This window comes from Leuciscus leuciscus, assembly GCF_965113295.1.
Source record: "Leuciscus leuciscus genome assembly, chromosome: 8".
Taxonomy (NCBI): Eukaryota; Metazoa; Chordata; class Actinopteri; order Cypriniformes; family Leuciscidae; genus Leuciscus; species Leuciscus leuciscus.
The window spans coordinates 14,801,046-14,823,148 of NC_138732.1; the positions used below are offsets into that span (position 1 = coordinate 14,801,046).

At 38.5% G+C, this 22,103-nt stretch overlaps 2 protein-coding genes across 3 annotated transcripts in view; one reads left to right on the forward strand and one right to left on the reverse strand.

Moving 5' to 3' along the window:
- Positions 1 to 121: 121 nt before the first annotated feature.
- On the reverse strand, positions 122 to 12,073 carry taf7 (TAF7 RNA polymerase II, TATA box binding protein (TBP)-associated factor). Its single transcript, XM_082178239.1, has 13 exons — positions 11,846 to 12,073; positions 11,612 to 11,646; positions 10,798 to 10,874; positions 7,010 to 7,088; positions 6,736 to 6,869; positions 6,486 to 6,609; positions 6,321 to 6,379; positions 5,768 to 5,840; positions 5,297 to 5,407; positions 5,025 to 5,219; positions 1,527 to 1,639; positions 948 to 1,007; positions 122 to 454 (listed from the first exon to the last, which is right to left on the reverse strand). Exons 2-13 carry the CDS (start codon positions 11,628 to 11,630, stop codon positions 410 to 412), a joined length of 1,089 nt encoding a protein of 362 aa, XP_082034365.1. The 5' UTR covers positions 11,631 to 11,646; positions 11,846 to 12,073; the 3' UTR covers positions 122 to 409.
- Positions 12,074 to 13,860: 1,787 nt separating this feature from the next.
- Positions 13,861 to 22,103, forward strand: part of elf1 (E74-like ETS transcription factor 1) — a 40,288-nt gene continuing 32,045 nt past the window's right edge. The window contains exons 1-2 of one of the 2 annotated variants that reach the window (XM_082178208.1): positions 13,861 to 14,199; positions 20,828 to 20,996. The gene's annotated coding sequence lies outside the window, so the exon portion shown is untranslated. The remainder of the gene's footprint in view (positions 14,200 to 20,827; positions 20,997 to 22,103) is intronic. The other variant, XM_082178209.1, reaches the window with a different exon arrangement.

The following is a 22,103-nucleotide window of genomic DNA, read 5'->3' on the forward strand; positions in this document are numbered from 1 at the left end:
TCCCAGGAGTTTGCTAATATAATTCAGTGGGAACTACTGCAGACAGAATGATCTGGAAGTCTCTAGTACGATTTTCCAGTTTATTGACCTCTGCTGAGCAGAAGAAACTCGCCAACAAAACTTTATTTCAAATATGAATTTATTTGAAATACTGCAGTTAACTGAAAAATGTTTATAGTGTATCCAACATGAAAAAAGTATTAATACACAATCTTATTTGAGAAATCAAAGAAACTTTTGTGATGAGGCATCAGTCGAATGAATATATCGATAACTATTTTAGAGTCTCACAACACAAATGAGATGTTTAAATTCAGCTAATACATGCAGTAGAGTAAAATCTGTCATGTGTTCAGCAGTCGCCTCTGGTCATAGTCTTTGCATTGCAGTATCTTGGCAATCGTGAGCATCACTTCTCGATCAGTGAGTCCAGCTGTTCTTGAAGGGAGGCCAGCTGTTGGAACAGAATAGCAGTGATGGATGGCTAGCAGTAGGGGTATAATTGAAGGCTAAGTGCAATATGTTCAACAACACCTCCAACGTTGTTACTTTTTCCAGTAGGCCATTTGTCAGTTTAGGCGAAACAGTGACAGAAGAAACTGACATTGGCCAAGGGTTACTAAAACAATTACATATAATAATAAAAAAGAAATAAACAAACAAAAAAGTAAAGCATGTATATTTATCAAGATCTTTTACTCGCCAATATTAGATATGGAAAGTAAACACACTAAGCTCAATGGGAATAAGTCACTGATTGTGCATGCTTCATGTTTTCAATTTACTAAAAAGAACTGGTTCATAAGAGTCATTTGTTTGTGAATCACAATGCACTGGTCAAAATGGTAAAGAATCCATATTGAGAACATTCAAATCGCGATTAATCTAACAAATATTTATAACCCGTTTCAAATGCATGCAGGTTCTGGGTTTGTATGCAAGCTCACCTGTTCCATCTCTTGTTCCTCTTGATGAATCATTCCATTCAAAGCACCCTGGAAGCGATCCTGTCGGGGAGAAGCAAAGAGAGACTTTATCTAGCTGACAGTACGCTGTTTTGATGCTAGCCGTTTGTAAATGTCTTAACTGCTTGTACAAAGATCTATGTGAATTATGACCCTGTGAATGGAGCTCAGACGTGCATGACCTTTCCCTGTCCGCTGTGACTGTAATGACCGCGGACAAATACAGATAGCTTAGTTCACACAGTTTAACCGACGTGACACTGTTAAACCACACATTTGACCCCGTTTCGCTGTGTCTAAATCCTCCAAATGGAGCAGTTGCCAGAGCAATGAATTCTAAGCTTTTTTGGTGAGTTATGTAAAAGCAGCTAAAGGCAAACATGTAATATTTATGCCTTAAAATTATGGCAGAAAAACTTGCTTTCTTTGGATTTATTCAAGGCCATTTTAAAGAGCTGTACTGCACAAAAACAGTGTCACCAAGGCTATGCGTTTACATGATGTAGCATGCCAGAGAAAGTGGAACACTACATCATTTAGTGCAGGTAAACGAAAACTCACCCTCAGAGCTTGATTTTCCACCTCCATGATCAATTTCTCCTGTTGCTTCTTGCGGGCACGGGTTTCCTGGAGCCTGGCCTTCAAATTGTTGATCTGCACCTGGTACTCCATTACTGTAGATCAAATAGAGATTATGAGCCCTATACATGAGCCCTAGTTAACATGCAATCAGTTTAGTCACAGGCCCTGATGTCATATTGAGCTCTCTTTTACCTTTGAGAGCTAGTTAATCTGCAAATGCTCATGTATTCTAAGGTTCCAATTATCTGTGAATCCTTCACACTCTAACCGCACAACCCTGCATAAATACTAAACGGCACCTCTTATGTTCTGCACTCTCAGAGACTGAGAATTCAAAAAGGCTTATACAACTACATATGAGAAAACGCCTTTGTGGTTAAGAATTGACTGATTATTTATCATATCTGAAATAATCTTGACGAATGCGGACATGCAGTAATTGACTTGCATTGTAAAACATATAGCATGTATAACACATACACCATTTATAATGGATGCGATACTATTTATCAAGAAAAGTGTATCATGCTATACTGAAATGATATCTAGCTAAATTATTATTGAAAGTGATTATTGTAGATCCTTGAGCATTTGGTTCCAAGATGGCGCCTGTGTGTTTGGCTTGCCGTCTGTTGCTCTCGTGTTTTCTTCTCTGGTTGTCTGCTGTGTCTTTAACCTGCTGTACGCTTCTAGTATACGACCGCCAAGCTCTCCTAGACATCGTCTCTGTTGTAGACTTGTTCACAAACTCTCACACCTTGGACGTGGTCTGCCCCTTCTACAAATCCTACGAGTCGCTCAGAACGATCATCCCGCACGGTATCCGCTCAACATCTCGCAGAGAAAGCGAAGGAGGAAACGAGGAATCCACGGAGGATAAATCGCGAAACTGAGGGCTCATTTACGAGCTGGTATTCACTCAAATTCTTCGCTCAAATCGTCTCACGATTTCACGATCTCACAAATCGGCGCACGCTGGATGCGGTTTACCAGTGCGGCCCTGTTTTCCCCCTACACCTGAGCCCTGTCGCTCGGGCTGATCTCCACAGAGCTGACCTCTGCTCCCGGCGACAAGGAGTTAATCACGAAAATCTGCGCTCATTGAGAAGAGCGTCTTCATCTCCTGTCACAATTCCTCCGCCTAAGATGGCATTAATAAACGCCCGCTCAGTGGTGAATAAGACCTTTTTATTAAATGACTTCTACTCATCTCATAACCTTGATTTTATGTTCATCACAGAATCCTGGATAAAGGTTGGTGATTTAACACCCTTCTCAGAACTGGTTCCAGCTGACTGTAAAAAAAATTATTCTCCTCGTCCGAATGGACACAGGGGTGGGATTATACATTTTTTAAATATCTCTCAAATGTGACTGCTCCCCTTAAGCCTTACAAGGGCAAACCAAAATCTGAACTGTGGCAAAACTCTGACACTCGTCACCAAAGACAAATTTGTAGAAAGGCTAAACGCAAATGGAAACGGGACAGGCTACTTGTCTCATACCAAATGTTCAAAGACTCTCTAACATCATACCAGAATGTTGCTAAGTCTGCGAAAGCTGCTTATTTTTCTAACTTAATTGAATCCAATCACTCTAACCCAAAGGTTCTGTTTTCAGTCATTCAGTCTGTTGTAAATCCATCTGTTAACACATTGTCTGTTGCCTCAGATGCTCTATGTGAAGACTTTTTTATTAACAAAATCACTAACTTAAGACTTAGTGTCTGCCCTAATTTAACTGTCCCCCGAATCTTGACACCTGCTTCCGGTGTTTTTGATCAACCTCCAGACACTGAAGGACGTGACTTTCAAGCTCAAACCTTCATTTTGTCCTAATGATATCATTCACCCGAGATTTTTAAAATTAATCATTGATTCGGTTGGGCCAGGTATGGTATCTCTTATCAACAACTGTCTCAAAGCGGGCTCTGTTCCTGACAATCTTAAAGAGGCTACGGTCACTCCTCTGCTCAAGAAGCCTTCACTAGATCCTTCTGTTTAAAAAAAAAATTGGCCTATCTCTGTCTTACCTTTCATTTCTAAGCTATTGGAGAAAATTACGCTGGATCAACTAATGGATCAAATAATTGTATGAGGTTTTTCAATCTCCACCCTCCTGAGAGTGTTAAATTATATTTATCTCTACACTGATTCCAGAGATAATGTGGTTCTTGTTCTCTTATATCTTTTGGCAGCTTTTGATACCATTGACCACCCGACTCTATCTAGACTTATGTCTTGGGTGGGTATAAAAGCTTCTGTTCTGACATGGTTTCAGTCATACCTGTCTGACAGAAAGTTTTTAGTAAAGAAACTGGTTTCTCCAGCTCCATGGCACCTCTGACCTGTGGTCTTCCACAGGGCTGTATTTTTGGCTCCTTCTCTATTTTCTCTCTACATGCTTCCTCTGGGCGCTATTCTAAGGAAACATGGTGTATCATTTCAGTTTTACGCAGACGACACCCAAATTTATATTCCAATCAAGAGAAACAACCCTGTAGCGATAAATTCTCTTCTGCTTTGCTTAGAGGAGGTTAAAGCATGGCTAGCCCAAAATTTCCTCTTTCTAAATGAAGACAAGACTGAGGTATGACCACATCTCTCCGATTCTCAAATCTCTACACTGGCTGCCAGTTTGACAGAGAATAGATTTTTAAATCTCTACATAACTTAGCTCCTGCCTATCTCAATGAACTTGTTCATCCTTACACTCCGTGCAGAAGCCTAAGATCCTGCGACCAGGCTCTGCTGGTAGTCCGTCGCGTTAGACTCAAGAGTAGAGGGGAGCGTGCATTTGCGGTGGCAGGGCCTCGACTCTGGAACTTAGAACGGCCCCAACCCTGTCTGTTTTCAAGTCTCTGTTAAAATCCTACCTGTTTTCTTTAGTATATTGATCTCTATTCTTAGGTTGGTTTTACTGTTTTATATTTGAGTCTAATACTGTTTACCACTGTTTTAAGGTTGCTCTTAGCTTTGCTGCTTTTATTTGTGTTTTATGTGTTATTATGCAGGTATTATATTCTTATTATTTATCTGGTTGCTCTGTAAAGCACTTTGGTCAGCCTAGTGGCTGTTGTAAATGTGCCATATAAATAAAGTGAACTTGAACTAAATAAGGTAACTCTATAGCTAAACCTTTTCCTTTGAAGAATATGTGAACAAAACACACAGTGGCAGAGCTCTGAGCAGCATGGCTCATTTTTGCCGGTTAAGTGCCAATGTGTGTGGGATGATGTCAAGGTCAGGCATGTCTATCACTTACTGGCATGGGTAAAAACACCACCAGACAACCGGTACACCCATCTGACCTAAATACCGCAGCAGGCTCATCATTCAAATGCTAATCTAGGTCGGCTTTTGTTTGCCTGCCGGTCTGCCAGCCTGTTATACTGAATTGTGGTTTTAAATTGGGCTTGAGCTGCTGTCCTGACAATGCACTGTAATTGATCAGACAACTTGTGTACCGCCATCCTACCGATCTGACTGTTCCGGTCATTCTCGTCTCTGTCTCCCTCTGTCTCGTTCAGTTTCTCGTGGAGCTGCCTGACCATGTCATCTTCAGTGTCCATTATGTTAAGGTCTTCGTCCTCGTGCCGTTCGCCCTCCTCGTCCTCATCCTCGCTGCTGCTGCTGATGTCGTTGAAGATCTCGCGTAGCTCGTCATGTTGAACTACATTAGGATAAAACCATGTTAGACAGAGAAAGATATATCTATAAGGCAGACAGACTTGTGTTCAGATCCTTCACCTGAAGAGCCGTGACCTTTGTGTCCTGAGGTTCCAGGTGAAGACTCCAGGTTGGACAGTGATAAGCTGTTGTCAGGTTCTTTGGTCTCATCCTCAGCAATCACCTCCCATCCTGACCACAGGGTCAAGGTTCATATATCAATAATCCCTTTATCTTTTCATCCTCTTAGTTTTGGCACAGGTCTATTTTGCTGTTTTTTATACCCACTGGTGCTGCTGAGCTCCACAAATTTATACGTGACTCATGCCACATTTTTCCTGTAATGCTGAGCTTAAACAACTGAAAGTCTTGTACAGTCCCTCTATTTAATTTGTGAGCAAGTCTGCCACCTGGTGGTAAGGCTTAGTATGACAGTAACTTAACAATGCTCGATCCAACATTAGTAATGACATTAGCATCTAGATTTGTTGCGACACTGGGTTTGCGCCAACAAAACATGACAGGTAAACAAAAAATTATAATAAAGGATACGAACACCGACGGCTTCGGCGTCTGTGCTCAAGAGCCTCTTCACCTCCTTTTCCACATCAGGAGACTCGATGTACTGCAGGATAAATCAGATTAGAATTCAGCCCTAAGGAACACAATCTCAAAAACTGCATGCATGCATTCAGATGCACACATAGTACTAACGGTAAAGGCTGGCTGCATGCCAGAGAACACATTAGCGATTAAAAAAGGAACCCAAGTCAATAGCTAGCTGCAACGTAGCGGAGATTTATTCAAGAGTCAGAGAGAAGAACCTGCCACTAACTCCCCTGCTGTCACTTCAATCAAATGAACAGCCAGATTGCTTTCCTGCAAACCTTGGTGGCAAATGAAGATGGAATGCTTTATTTATATGTAAATTTAGCTTTTAGCATTAATTCATTTCTTTTTTCCTGCAAGAGCAAACATTTTTTCTTAACTAGAACTGATAAAGGATTGCAGAATCATAAAAAAATAAAATAAAAAAAATTCTAAGGAGAAAAACAACAACAACAGCAGAAGCTGGAAATGCGAGAGGAAAACCAAATGAGGTTACCTTCTTCTTCGCTGTCTTCCTAAACCGCCTCTTCCTTGTGTTCTTCAGAGGAAGGGTAACTGGAATGAGACAGATGTAATTGGACATTAAATAGTTTGAATCATTCTAGTACTGATAGGCTGTCTCCTCCACATTCACTCCAAACCAAGAGTGGGAGGTACTTACTGCCATGGTTCCAAACAAATTTCTTGTCTTTGTCCTTGTCTTTCTTTTTACTTTTGGAGTCTGTAGTACCCGTGGGCTCCTCTAGAGGAGGGTAGAGGTCTCCATCCAGCGTGCACACCAGCATCTTAAACAGAAAGTCAGAGGAATTAATAAAGATGTGGCCTTGCAGATGTGCTGAAGCTCATTAGGAGACTGCAAAGGGGAAATGTAATGCAAGACACCCTACGAAAGTTATCAACAGAGATCTTACCTGACAGATATCAGCAGTCTTATACAGGGTCTTTTTGTCAACCGTTTTTAATGACTCCAGAATGCAGGGTAAATCCACTAGTTTACATGCTAAAGGGACACGATCCACACGTACAATCCCATGGCGACCATCGGCTAGGAATATATATATCAAATTCCATGAGCAATATTTTCGCAAAAGAAATCGATGAAAGACTGTAATATCAGTTTAATAAAATGTAATATGCTGAAGTAAATAAAGTGTTTCTTTGTTCAATTTTGTCAACAGTGCTTACCATGCAACTCTACAGAAAGTCTGTCTTTTATGTTCATGCTGCTAGACTGGGCGATCCGTCTGACTGTAGAGGCATACTCCTAAAAAACAAAGCATCGTGCCATTGAATCAAACAATTCCTATAATATTCACAAATTTAAATCAATTTAGATTAAATCAATAAAGAAAAAAATACTTGTTTTTTACTCTACAGACTGGCATTATTTTTTTGGATTGAACAGTATTGGGGGGTATTCCAGAAAGCAAGGTTATCTTACCGTCAAACATACCCTGACCTCTCGGTTGATTAAACCAAACCTTGCTTATTTGAGGTATGCTGATTCCAAAAATGCGTCCGGGAGTAATTAGAGTATGAGCTAAGAAAAAGTGCGGCATACTACTTCTTTCTTCTTCTTTATTTAAATACTGATTTACAAACTTAGTGCATATATCACCACCTATTTGGTGGTTGTGCAATTCTTTTTCAATCTTTTCATTTAATAATCTTTAATCGCTGTGAATAAGAACTATATTGTTAAAGAGACTGATTAAACTAAATACAGTCTGTGCTTGCAAAGATAACATGGCTCAGGCTGTATAAGTTTATTTTTTGTTTAGTCATTTTGCTTCAGCATTGCTTGAAAGGTAAGATCTGTCATATATTCTTGCGAACGAGCTGAATGTCTTTTACTGTAGATTTGAGACCCCCGATCAGACACCCCATACCCGCCCTGACCATCTCTCTACACAGCCATCAACACCTCCAGCCATCCCCCTCCCCTCCCCCCCTGCACTTCAGATCAGTGAGGATAATGTGCGTCAGATCTTCAGGAAACAGAAGAGAAGGAAAGCACCAGGCCCAGACGGTGTTTCACCAGCCTGTCTGAAAACCTGCGCTGACCAGCTGGCCTCTTATCTTCTCACTGATCTTCAACAGATCACTGGAGCTGTGCAAAGTCCCTTTCTGCTTTAAACGCTCCACCATCATCCCAATCCCGAAGAAACCAAAGATCACAGGACTCAATGACTACAGACCTGTTGCCTTAACATCTGTGGCCATGAAGTAATTCGAAAGACTGGTGTTAGCATATCTGAAGGACATCACTGGACCCTTGCTGGACCCCCTGCAGTTTGCCTACAGAGCAAACCAGTCTGTGGATGATGTGGTCAATATGGGACTGCATTACACCCTACAACATCTGGACAAACCAGGGACCTATGCAAGGATTCTGTTCGTGGACTTTAGCTCTGCCTTCAACACCATCGTCCCATCACTGCTCCAGACCAAACTGACCCAGCTCTCTGTCCCTAGCTCCGTCTGTCAATGGATCACCAGCTTTCTGACAGACAGACAACAGCTAGTCAGAATGGGCAAAATCACGTCCGACAGCCGCACCATCAGCACCGGTGCTCCACAGGGATGTGTTCTCTCACCACTGCTCTTCTCCCTGTACACAAATGACTGCACCTCTAAAGACACCTCTGTCAAGCTCCTGAAGTTTGCGGACGACACTACTGTTATCGGACTCATCCGGAACGGTGACGAGTCTGCGTACAGACAGGAGGTGGAGCAGCTGGCTCTTTGGTGCAGTTATAACAACCTGGAGCTGAAAACGCTCAAAACAGTGGAGATGATCGTGGACTTCAGGAGAAACCCCCCTGCACTCCCTTCACTCACCATCATGGACAGCACTGTGACTGCAGTAGAGTCATTCAGGTTCCTGGGCACCACCATCTCTCAGGATCTGAAGTGGGACACTCACATAGACTCTATTGTGAAGAAAGCCCAACAGAGACTGTACTTCCTGCGTCAGCTGAGGAAATTCAACCTGCCACAGGAGCTGCTCGTACAGTTCTACTCAGCTGTCATCCAGTCCATCCAGTCCATCCTCTGCACTTCCATCACCGTCTGGTTCGGCTCTGCTACCAAAACCGACCTCCGTAGACTACAGCGGATAGTTCGGACTGCTGAGCGAATCACTGGCACTACCCTTCCCACACTCAAAGTACTGCACTCATCCAGAGTGAGTAAAAGGGCTCGCAAAATCACTCTGGACCCGTCACACCCAGCACACTTTCTGTTTGAACTGTTACCGTCTGGTTGACGCTACAGAGCACCGAGCACAAAAACAACCAGACACAGGAAAAGTTTCTTTCCCCAGGCCATCTACCTCATGAACACTTAAATGTTCCCCTACTGTGGAACAAACATGTGCAATACTTCCCTCAGACATTTCATTATAGCACCTTATAACTTTATATATATTTATAATTTATAATCTTTTTCTATTTTTTATTTATACCTGTTACTTGTCACTTGTCTTGTCACTTTGTATTGTATGTGTACTGGAAGCTACTGTCACCAAGACAAATTCCTCGTATGCGCAAGCATACTTGGCAATAAAGCTCTTTCTGATTCTGATATATCATATCACATCATATCATATATGTCTTTAATTATAGAAGTACATGTCCTGTTGAAACTCTGAATGCAGATCAACGATGTGTGAGATGATAATTATATAGATATATATTATAATAAAATTAACATTACCTTGTTTTAATAGCGCTTGCGCAATCTGTCACGCCCACTGGAGCATCATCAATAAGGCACGCATGCGCTGAACACCTCTGAGGTGAACTAACCCTGGCTGGAACAGAACCTTCTCCGGAGCAGGTTATGTTCAGAGAGTAAGTTGCTATGGCTACTTATATACTCTGAAAGTTACCTCAGGTTTTGGAACCGAAAGTTGAGGTTATCCGCTTACTTACCCTTAACCTTTTCACACGTAAGTTTAAATATTCTGGCGGACCCCCAAGCGTGAGTTTTTCAAGGCGACCGTTATTTAGAACGTATCACGTGACACACCGCCGCTTTTATTTCATTTTTCCTTTTTTATTAAAATATTAACACATTTTTCAGCTATAGAATGAAATATCTGATATTCCGATTGTCAAATATGTGCAAGTGGATGTATTTTGTTGTTTAAACACCGTTACTAAAAGGGTTTTAACCTTTCATTTAAACACCGCTCTCAGCAGCGCGGGCGGTGTCGGATGTTCGCTAACAGAATAACGTTACCACTGTGCTCACATATTTCAAACTTCTTTTTACTCCAAAGCAAAAAAGGAAAAAGAACTTCGCCGTGAGTATATCAGAGCTGTTAAACCAGTGTTTCCCACAATGTCCTGTGAGCATTGTGATAATTGTGGTCTGTAATAATTGTGGAACTTTGTTCCCCCATGTATGACTTTACTGGAATGACACAGTATGTGACGCGTCTATTGTGATTATTTAGTAACACTTTACAACAAGGTCCATTAGTTACAGCTTTTTCTCATTAGTTAACGTAAACTAGCAATGAGCAATACATTTGTTGCAGTATATATTAAATGTTGTTATCGTTAGTAATGTTACACTGTTCATTCTTAGCACAGGACCATTAAATAATATAAACAGATACAACTTTTGATATGTATAAGCAAATGTAAAAATCAATATTAAATAAGATTCAAAAAATTATTTAGAAGTATTAACAATGTTGTTTCAAAAGCTGTTTCAGTTGTTTATTTCATTGTTAGTTCATGTTACTTATTTATGTAGTTAACTAATGTTAACAAATAGAACTTTATTGTAAAGTGTTACCAGTTGTTTGCTACTTGTGTAATAACATGTTGTTACTGACCTTATAGTTCTTGAGTTACTATGGAATTTTTTATGGAATTGTTCTGGGAGTGTGTACATTACTCATTGATTTTAAATGCTGGCTCTCACTAATATAGGTGAGGTAAATGAAGAAACAAACTGACCTGAGGAAGCCGCAGAACAAACTGACTCTCCAGCTCATGAGGAGCATCTTCTTTGCTTTTGGAGCCTACCTTTCCCACTGAAACAGAGAACGGTCATTAAATAATACTTACTGGCTCACATTTCTAAGAGGATAATGGGGTTTTGTAGATGCCTTCACAAAAAAAAAAAAAAACTATACTGAACAAAATGTTAAAACATGGGCTTTGGAATATACCACGGTAGTAGTATAGGATTACCATGATCATGTACCATGGTATTCACATGGTATTTTAAGGCAGGGTTTTTCAAACTGGTGTCTGGGGACCGGCAGGGGGCCACAAGAGTGTGCTAGTGGGTCCGTGGAAAAATTTAGAGAAAAGCAATGTAAAAAATAGATAAATAATAAAAAGATTATAACTAAATAAACATATGTGATCATTATAAATGCTAGTAAATAAATAATAAATACATTTTAATTTACATTAAATGAAAAAAAAAAATTTCAAATAATACATAAGTACAGTACAACAGAGAACAGAAAAAAAAAAATGCAGCGTAATAGACACATTTATAATATTATTATTTTTCCAGAGTATTAATTTGGACTATATAATTGAAAATATATAACTTTTACATTTTAGGATAAGGGTCCCCTGCATGGGAATGATCATATTTGAGGGTCCGTGGCACCTAAAAGATTGAAAACCCCCTGTTCTACGGTATTTAAAATGACAGCGCAGTTTTACTTGTTCAAAACATAGTAATACCATGGTACTTTTGTGTTAGTAGAAGAGAGAAATAGAGTGAATTCACGAATGTATGCATGTATGATACCTTTAGTTTTTGAAGTCATCTTTGCCTCCTAATTCTGCACAGAAAGGGAAAACAAGACAATGTTTTATACTAACAAGGAAGTGTGCAAATTAATAAAACGTGTGCAGAATATAATGTACAAGGTTTTGAAAGAAGGTAAACGCTTTTTAAGGAATAATAGTATTACACAAAGTTGACAAATGGTAAAAGTATAATAAAATAAGAGCGTGTTCATTAAAAATACTCACCTAACGTTAGACCACCGAGAAGCTAACAGGCTAACGCTACATATACTTGCTATCTCATAATAGCATCAGATAGGAATACATGTTTAAAAAAAATTGTTTCTTTAAAATATCCAGAGCATAAAATGATTGCAATAGTAAAGTTATCATGAATTATAAGACGGATTTTGTAAGAGAGAAGCTAAAATGGTAGGCTACTAATGATTATGACTGTGCCTCGGTGAACTGTTTTGCGGAAGCTCAGAGCATGTTTGCGCTTCAGCGCCACCTGCTGTATCGTTGTGTAGAAGCAGCTACACATTGAAAACCCGGCTTACACTAGATTCTAGAACATGGCCGCTTAAAATCTATTTACACAATTTCTAGAAAATGTGGTGACATGGTATTTTTTTCGGTGAACTTTTATAGTGTAATAATAATTCCGTTATTATATAAGACACAGAGAGTTTAGAGCATTTCAAATGAATGAATACATAAAAACCAGCTCTACGTACAGCGTCCCATATGGTCTAGCGGTTAGGATTCCTGGTTTTCACCCAGGCGGCCCGGGTTCGACTCCCGGTATGGGAAGTACATTTTTAGTTTACGTGTAAATTTCGAGAAAATGATTCAGCTAAATAATTAAAACAAAAACAAAGCAGCTAACTGCTCGGAGGCGTTCAAGTAGAATAAGGTTTAAAGCAATAGAAACTAATTATTTATTTAAAAAAAATGCTGTTACATTATTTCATTAAATATCCACGTAATCAAGCTTTTGTCACTAATGTGTGTTACGTGTTTTTATATCATTAAGAGTGGGTAAAGATATACCACTATATTTTTTACTGCACTGATACATTTGTTTGGTTTAATTTTTATTTATTTATTTATATATTTTATTTTGGTTACACTTTAATTTACAGTGTCCTTGTTACACGTTACATGTACTTACCATAAATGATGCATAGTTACATGCAACTAACCCTCAACCAAATCATAATCCTACCCTAACTATATAGTAAGTACATGCAGTTGCTTAATATTACTTATTATATATATATATATATATATATATATATATATATATATATATATACATATACATATAATTACACTGTGACAATGACACCTTCAAATAAAGTGTAACCATTTTTATTTATTTTTTTTAACTAAAATTCAAGGGAAATTCGCTAAACATTACTTCCTAAAAGATGTGGAATTATTCTGGCTCATTCTGTAAAATCCCAAAGATATTCATGAACAGAATAGTTAAAAGGGAGAGATGAAGTGGTTAATAGGTAAATGTATTATGGTCCAAAAATATTAACTCAGTGCTAGTAAATGGGAAATGTGTAGTTTGTTTCTTTGGAAATGTTGAAAATGAAATGGAAAAAACTAGCGATTCCAGGTAGGTGTAACCAAAGGGTCTTTTTTTCTTTTTTTTTGGTGAAAGTCTGTCTGAGCACAATATATCAAATTAAGTATAAATAAGTAAATCCCCTGACTACAAACAACACTATTACCCTTGAATTCCCCAAACAGGCTATTCCGATAATGGGCGGGGAAGACTGTCCTTTAGGGGTCATCTGCAATTTTTGACATCACAAATTAACGCGCAGTGTTGTTAAGGGACTGTCTCAATTTGTTCGATATAACAAATTAGCGCTCACTCACCTGCGGAACAAGGACACTATTCAGCCAACATAGAAAGATCGCCTCATAACAAAGGCAATATTTTTACCGCCATTATCTCTTTAACCCAAATAATGTGTAGCCTATATACGATATTATATGTGCAATGTTACTCTGGATTAAATTGTTTTAAAAATGCAAGGTGCTGATAAAATGTTAACTGAAGGAACAACTGGAGATGTCTCTAATTTTTTGTCAATGCCGGCCCATAGCCCAATGAAAACGAGCAAAACTGTAAACACTGCTCACACAAACAAATTTTTGATTGGTCGACAAGGTGCCGACGTCACCCATCCCATCTGCAACCCTGAAAGACGCGTCACTTCACTGAATACATGGGAGCGTTTTCGTTTGACGCGTCGCTCGCCTGCAGTGTAGATGCGGAACGCTGGACCAATTGCTTTCGAGGGAAAATGCGAGCGCAAGGAATTCCCCACGCATTGAAAACAGTGTAACCTTATGTTAAGCAAAAGAAAGCGACGAAACTCGCTCATAGCTTCAAAAACAATGCGCTTTTAGAAGATTCTGTCTTTGCCAAAGAGGATAAAGTCACTTCTATTTAACTGGACTGCATCGGGGAGTAGGATTCGGATGATGACAGATTGCTCAGGGATTGTTTCACTTAAATTATCTAAGTGTTTCTTTCACTTACTTAACCTTGAAACATGTAAATGATGGCACATTAAGATGAAGGTAAGCGTTTGTAAAGTGTGTACCATCTCTCTAACTTGTTCATGTAATTGCAAAAGCTTTTACTTACGATATTATAGTTGTTATGCACTTTTTAAAGTTATTTCTCAAAGCATATAGGTGCGTTTCAGATGTAGGATGTCTTTTAGAAGTTCTTCTTATTGTAACGGTGACTGCGCAATGTATTTGAATGTACAAACATTGTTTATTTAATTCAGGTTAGGGGAAGCCACTTGGATTTGCTGAAATTCAACTAAACCAACATGTTGTCATCATTCTGATCTTATATGACCGTTCTGATCTGAATAGCCCCTAGGAAAGCTTGACCTACTGCTCTGTTGTACCCATCTCCCATAACTGTGCACTGAGTTGTTCCAGCATGATTACAGACATGTGACCATAATGACTGGTTCAGTGTGAGAATCTCTTGTCTCAGGCTGACATCGCTGGTCAAGACACAGTAAGGGCTTCACATGAGTGTGAACAATCAGTTTTCCAGTCCTCAGTGCTTGGGCTTGTGGCGCATCCGTGTTTTCATCCAGACCAGCACTCATTTGTGGATGTTTATATTTAAAACTGGTTTGTCTTTATCACTACTTGTGACCGGGATAAGAAATTAGCCAAGGCTTAGGGCAAAAATGCCACAGAGTGAATAAAATGCCCTTGATGTGTGGGCAAAAGTGCTTTTTATCCGATATAACCTAGTGATCAGCTTGTTATGTAACATATTCTAGCAGATTGCATATTGTCTTGTCACATAGTGAATTATTTACATATATCTTTTTATTTGTTTTATTTGATGTTAGGTAAATGTATTTATTAAATAAGGGTTTAAGTGCCATGAACCTCAGATCCTAGTTCTTTTTCCAACTTAGCTTCTTACAATATGTAGCAATTCGTGTGTAATTTCATATTGTAACAGAGTATCAAATCCATCTGCTGGTGCAGATGAGACTCCCTCATTTGCCACAAAGTAGTCTTTCCTTCATTTGTTTTCTTTATTTGTGGCTTGATGTCTCACCCATTGTCTATTTGTCTAAATGTTTGCCAGATGTTTACTTTTTTTTTTTTTTTTTTGGTATACAACGCTCCCCTGTGAGACATGCATTTTGAAGAATCTCTTTGGCTGTAGTGTTCTCAGCATTCTGGCCATTGGGTGGTGCTGAGGTCAGGGAGTGCTTGTTTTCTCCTGCTTTGGGAGTATGTGATATTAGTCAGCTCGGTTGATCCAGAAATGCTATCAGCTGGTTCTGATACCCCCTCCCATTACAACATCCCCCCCCTCCCCAGCCCTCACACACCCTAGAGGCCTTTAGATAGCTGGAAATTCCAGTCTTCTGAAACTAATTATCCTCAATGAGAGGCTCTAAATATACCCCAGTTGGTGCTGTCTTGACTCTTTTCTTTTAGAAATACAGTCCCCTTTTCTCCTTATGACTTTGTGTCTCAGAACTCATGCCCAATGACCCTATTGTGGCTTTGAACTGGAGAGCCAGAAGGCACAAAGGGGCTTTCAGATGCTCTTACTGCTTCTTTTAGCAGATGAGGCACGTGGCTGAGATAACCCAGAATGACAATGAGAGGTATGTGGGAAGCCTCTATGTAGGGAACATCCCCAGTGCTGGAATATGTGGCCATGACAGTGACTCCCATCTGCCCACCTTGGAATATGCAGCCAAGTCAAGGAAAGTTAAAAAGGGCTGATTGACCTAACTCGTTCCACTCTGCTCTTGGTCTGATGGTATATAGAAAGAAAATCACATGAGATATGACTTAATGGGCTTGCTATTGATTTGTCTCCACATTTGAAGACATCAGTCTTTATAAACTCGGCATCCAGGAACTGCATCACCAGGGCATCATCAGCTGAGAGCTTGCTGCAACATGAGCCGCCTCTGCAGACAGACTACAAGCATCAGCAAAAGATATCTGGAGTGTGCTAGGACAATGTGCATAAGATGACACCTCATTTTTCTGTGGGAAAGACTTCACCAAACACACAGCATGTGCAAAAATGCATTGACATTGTCTATTGAGTAATTTCTCAAAACTATGACTAATATTTCAGTTCTAGAACAATGACAAGAACAAAACAAATGTTATGTCTCTGTAGAGTGGGTGGGCGAAATGTAAAGTCTATAGGCTTCCACAAGGTGGTGGTGTTCATATATTGAGCTCAACAACACTAAGGATGACCCAAGATCAATTGATAGAAATGTCACTTGGCTTTTTGGGCCTGAGCGCTGCCACTGAAACCGATTGGTTAATTCTGGACATCCGTTTTTATTTCTTGCTAAGGTTTGGTTTTCAGTGATGCATTCACCATTGTTGTTGCAAATTCCTGCAAAGATAATGTTATCAAGCTTGCTACAGTTGGCAAGCAACAACATTTTTGTTGAAAATGCAAAAATGATTTTTGACATCGAAATCAACAGAGAAAATGTGTTGAAAACTAAAGACAAATAAGTGAGTTAATGAAATCGTGGTGTTACATTATATCCGTGTAATTTCCTACTGTCAAGAAAATAAATATTGATAAAGTTTGTAAACTTTTGAAAAAATATAATAACCCCATTTGTTTAAAAATATAAATATTTCTAGCAAGTATAAATATACATTGCAAAAAAAAAAAAAATCAATTGCGCAGAACACAAAATCATTGCCCTGATGACACATTATATTAAATAAATAGACACAAATCAGGATTTTCTTATTAGTCATTAGTTTCACTGTTTGTAATATTATAAACTAAGACAGTTCAGTGAATACCCCAAGTTGTTGCTGTCCTTCACTCTGTTAATTATTCATGTCTTAGCATTTTTATTAGAAAATAAACATGGAATAGAGAAGTTAGGGACTTTTTGTATTGTTTCTTATATAAATTACTGTCGAGAAATAGTTCTTAGTTACTCAAGAGGATGACATCAAGTCATCTTGGTTTGACGCCTGATGCATCTCCTTACCAAATTAGCATAACTAATTTAGAACTCTTGTTCCCTGTTTTCTTTCACATTAGATTAATAGAATGATACATTTAGGTTAGAGGAAAGTCATGCTGCTGTAACCTTGCTGTACAGATGGCAGTAGCCAAATATGTGGGAGTCTCATTAAGCATAGAGATACAAGGACGGCTGCCTTTGTTTTGACTAAGGAAAGGGAAATATGGAAAGCTTGGGTATTTTTTTAACCAGGCACGTCTTATTGCTGATGGCTGATGTCGGTAAGAGCTGGATTTGCTTTCCAGTGACAGAATTTTTAATATAGAGAGATGCCAATTATCTTCAATAAGTTACCTATTATCTATCAATGAAGTTCATGTTTTCAGGTCCCAAAACGTCCTTATTTCAGTAGACCTCAAATGACATTATAACATTTGTTTTTCATTAAAATTCAATGTGTGAAAGAAGTGACGTAGGTCAGATGTTGTGTAAATGTTGAGATTTAGATGGTCCATTAAAGTGGCAGATGTGACTAATTCTTCCAGCTGATTTACAATTGAGAGTAAAAACTGTCTAATGTGTGAAGTATCACGGCACGTTAAATGGGAGCCTGTTAGTACTGCTCACCATTGGCAGAGCGACTCCGTCCAGTAAAAGGTCCATTCAGCGACTGTCTCGCTAGACAGGGAAAGAATAAAGCAATCAAAGTAAAAACATGTACTTTGTAGCTATTTAATTATTTATTTTGATTATATTTCAAAAGCCAATTTCAGAACAATTGGTCTTTCTTTCATCCCTCAGGCTTGGATTTAAATAATTTAAATAGATTGAGACATTAGGTATTCATCTAGCATAATGCTTTCCAGTGTCTGGTCCTCAGAGAGAAAACATATCATTTGACCATTTAAGCTCTAAAACAGACCTCACAACCATCATTAGCGGCTCAGCTTTTGTTGTATTTCACTATAATGTGAGTAAAAGGCACAGGCACTTTCACAGTCTGAGATAAATGACGAGTTAGACTGATAAAGAATTAGTTTATTTTAAAGAGTGTCAACTGTCTCTGTGTTGTTAGATTGTTTTTTTCACCCCTCTTTGCTCTGGTCAATACTTTCCATCCACAGATGTGTGATTTGAACTGTGTGGAATGTTGGCCTTGCTCTTTGAGTAATGTTTAATTGGTTGAGGTTTTGTGAGGATTGTATACTATCTGGCAAGAGGTAGAAACTTTCTTCTGCAGACCAAATAATATTTATCTCATATCATAAAGAGATAATGCAGAAGACATTGATAGATTTTGATTGATAAAACTTGTAGATTTTCCTTTCACATACCTGATTGTAGTAATCGTGTTAACTGTATCCAGCACAAACAACTTATCCAGATTTCAAAATACATTTTAAAGGGACTGTTCAAAAATTATTATTATTTTCCTGTAGTACACAAAAATAAATATTTTAAATAATTTTGCCCTCAGCCATAGCTTTCAAATGTTATTTGCATGTGTGCACATTTAAAAAGAGCTCTTCTGACATTCTAAAAATGTGTATTCCACAGATGAAAGAAAGTCCGTTTTTTTTTTTCTGAACTACTTGAATGTGAGTAAATAATGACAGAATTTTCATTTTGAATTTTCAAATTGTTCTTACTGTTCAGAATTATAAATTGTTCTAAAACTAAACATTCTAAAAACAATTCTTTTTATTTAAACGACGATGAACTTGCTTTCCGCCTATTATGTTTCCCGTATTACCTAACCAGTAGTTAGACATTTGCTAAATTACATTGATAACAAATCTTGAGTCTGTGGAGCTGAAGGTTAATGTATAAAACTGGAGGGTTCTTTTTATTTCTTCAGTGGGAGTATCTTTATTTACCTGTTAGAATCATGGACACTTTATCACATATCATGGAAGGAATGACTCAGCATCTTAGTGCAGTAGCGGAATTTCCTCTGAAACTCCCTCTATCCCACTTCACATCCACTCATTTCTTTCTGAAGTCATGGAATGTTGTATTCATAATTCCACATTTCTTGTCATTCTTAGCTGACGGGATTACTCAAGGTTGATCAGATGTAATCTTTTGGTCCACAATCATATTTACAAAGGCTTCTACCTTGGAATCCTGTGGACTGTGGTGTGGCATCCAATTAACCTTTATTCTGTCAGTGTATTGAAGCACGACATTCTGGTCACCAAGGACTGTAGAAGGGCATGTTTGTAGTGAAAATTGTAGGTAAGGCTAATTTCTCAGCAAAACCTTGTTTTTCAGGCACATAGTTCAGGCATGTTTATCTCCATTTAAAACCATAGTTGTTACAAGACTTCAGCATCTTCCTCATGGAATGACTTAATGTTCCTTCTGTCTGGATTTAATTAGAATGCTCCACTGCCCTTTTCTCTTGCCCCTTGGTCCTTTGAGGACTGCTTTTAACCAGGATGGTACGGAGGGAGGTCTTTTCTTTGTGCACAAAGCCTCTTGAAGCAGTCACCACCTGACCTCAGTTTCTCACAAACAACACGACCAGCCCTGAGAAGTGCTTTGTCTTTGTCGATTATCTCAGGGCTATGCCTATTTTTGGACCTGTCCTCTTATGCCACTGTTTTACATCTTACAGTTGATGTAAGTAATATTATAAGTGGCACAATGGAGTTCTGTTATATCACTGAAAATGAGACATTTACAATTTACTTGATGTTCTCCTTACAAACATCAAAGGTTTTATATCAAGACAAAACATGTCAGTTGGTTAGAGTAAATTAACTTTAACCTAGAAATGAGTGTACATTCGCATTCCTGAGAGTACTCAAGCCACAGTTACATTTTATGTCAGCAATTCATTTGAAGTAAATTTATAGGAGGTAACAGAAAAAAAAAAAAAAAGATCCACTCCGGATATGGGCAAAACCAAAGTGTGCCATCTACGTTTTAAAACAGGCACACAGCAGAAAATGAGGCCTTCTTGTGGCTCGGCTGTGTTTAGCTTGGATTCAGTCATGCAGTGCTAGTAAAGGCGAGTGGGCTGGTTTTTATTTTTAGGCTCTATAGGAAAGGTGTGTCTTTGAACTTTGTCAGCCGAGGCATGTGATCATGGTCTGGTTGCTGTGAGGGCAATTGAATTCTCCCAACACTTTCTGTAGAGCATATACAGACAAAGTTTTTTCTTCTTCATTCATTTCTTTTGCTATTTACTTGTAATGTGGTTTGAAGTAAATTACTCGCACTGTGTAATCAATCCAAGGTCTTATTTGTAGACAAATACACATATATTATATTATATTATATTATATTATATTATATTATATTATATTTAGTGCTGTCAAATCGTTAAATCGCGATTAATCGCCTCTATTATAAAAGTTTGTTTATATAATATGTATATGTATAGAGATACTGTATATAATACATGTGTATAGAGAGAGAGAGAGAGAGAGAGTAATCGGTTTGACAGCACTAAATATGATTATATTATCAATCTATGGCTTGAACATATACATTTAATTAGTAGATAATGACCGTAATACTGGATTGGACAGTTTATCAGCTGATACTGAGATGAAATAATTGTTGTTATAAGAAATATTTCAATAGACAATTTTACTCTTTTATCTTTTTGTTGGTGCCACTGCCATTTTTAGCAAAACACTAATATTATATGCAAATGTCATCTCTTTGTTCCTTTATTGCAGTGATGTGTAGCCTGTTGGACTTGTTTGATGTGTCCCGCTTGATGTCACAGACGGTTTATATATCATTGTTGGCACAGAGGGACAGGTGCTCGCCACGTGTTTACACATTTTCCATCACATGCTTGATGCTGAATTGAACATAATAGGCCCACCAGCAATCTAAGCCAAGGTATTTATTTTTCTCCCTTTTCTTACCTTTTTTTTTGCTTCCTTGTAATCCTCTTTTATCTGTAAAGGACAGTGTGTATGCAATACATAATGTACTGGCTTCATTTCTTAAGCAAGTTGACAACACACATGAGACTGAAGGTTAACCAAAAGGCCTGACTGCTTTTTTTCTTTTTTTTAACTCCCAAACCGTTCATTGGTACAGTTAAGATTTTTTCAGAAAGAGACAAGTAGTTGCTCGTAAGCCCTAACTTAACCGCTGCTGTAGTTGGCAAAGTGTCAATTAAATGACTATTTGTCTCTTTGCATTCACTGTCTCATTTACCTTCTCGTCTAAATGGTGTGTTGACAAAAACCCACTGCGTTTCAGCGCTTTTCACTGAGCCATGCCACAGACCCTGGCTTCCTGTTTGTCAGCTGGATTGTCTCAGATAAAAATGCTCAACAAAGGATATGGCTGCATATGCACAAAGATAGAGTGAAGAAACCTAAAGGCAGAATGGGCATATTGACATTAGTTTGATATATTGGTCAATTCTATAGGGTGTTTGGCACAGATAATTCACCCTCATGTCGTACCAAACCTGTAAGACTTATTTTTCAATATTTTGCCTCACTGTTATTTATTCCAATCCAATGCTGTTTTGGACTCCATTGAGTTTTATTGTGGGCAAACACAGTTCAAAAACATTTGGAACAACATTGAGGGTGAGTAAATGATGACAGAATTTGCATTTTTGGGTGAACTATCCCTTTAATGTTGAAATATTGGAATATAGCCGAAGCAAGCTGCAGAGTCACAATTCTGTACTTTCCCTTTGGCTGGAATAACGTAGTGACGTAGAAACCAGTGGTAGGGCCTCTGACGAATTTAAAGTGTTTCTTTTGGCTGTTCTTTTCAACAGTGAAACCCGGTGGGGCAGCTCTTCCAGTTTTATAATGGATGGCTTCTTTCATGCCTCATATCAAACATAAAGCCTGCTTTATGAGGTGTCATATGACCTGCAGGGCCACTCCCATTTCACCTTCTCAAATAAAAGCTCTGGCAGCACTCAAAACAAGAACTACACAGAGATCTAGTCAGTTGATATACATTTTGGCCTTCGCT

Coding starts and splice junctions, on each gene's coding strand:
- taf7 (XM_082178239.1), bottom strand. Junction 7,089..10,797: donor TTGTTCTGCGGCTTCCTCAG/GTCAGTTTGTTT, acceptor TTTGTTTTTTAG/GAGTATGCCTCTACAGTCAG. Junction 6,610..6,735: donor AGACTGCTGATATCTGTCAG/GTAAGATCTCTG, acceptor TTTCTGTTTAAG/ATGCTGGTGTGCACGCTGGA.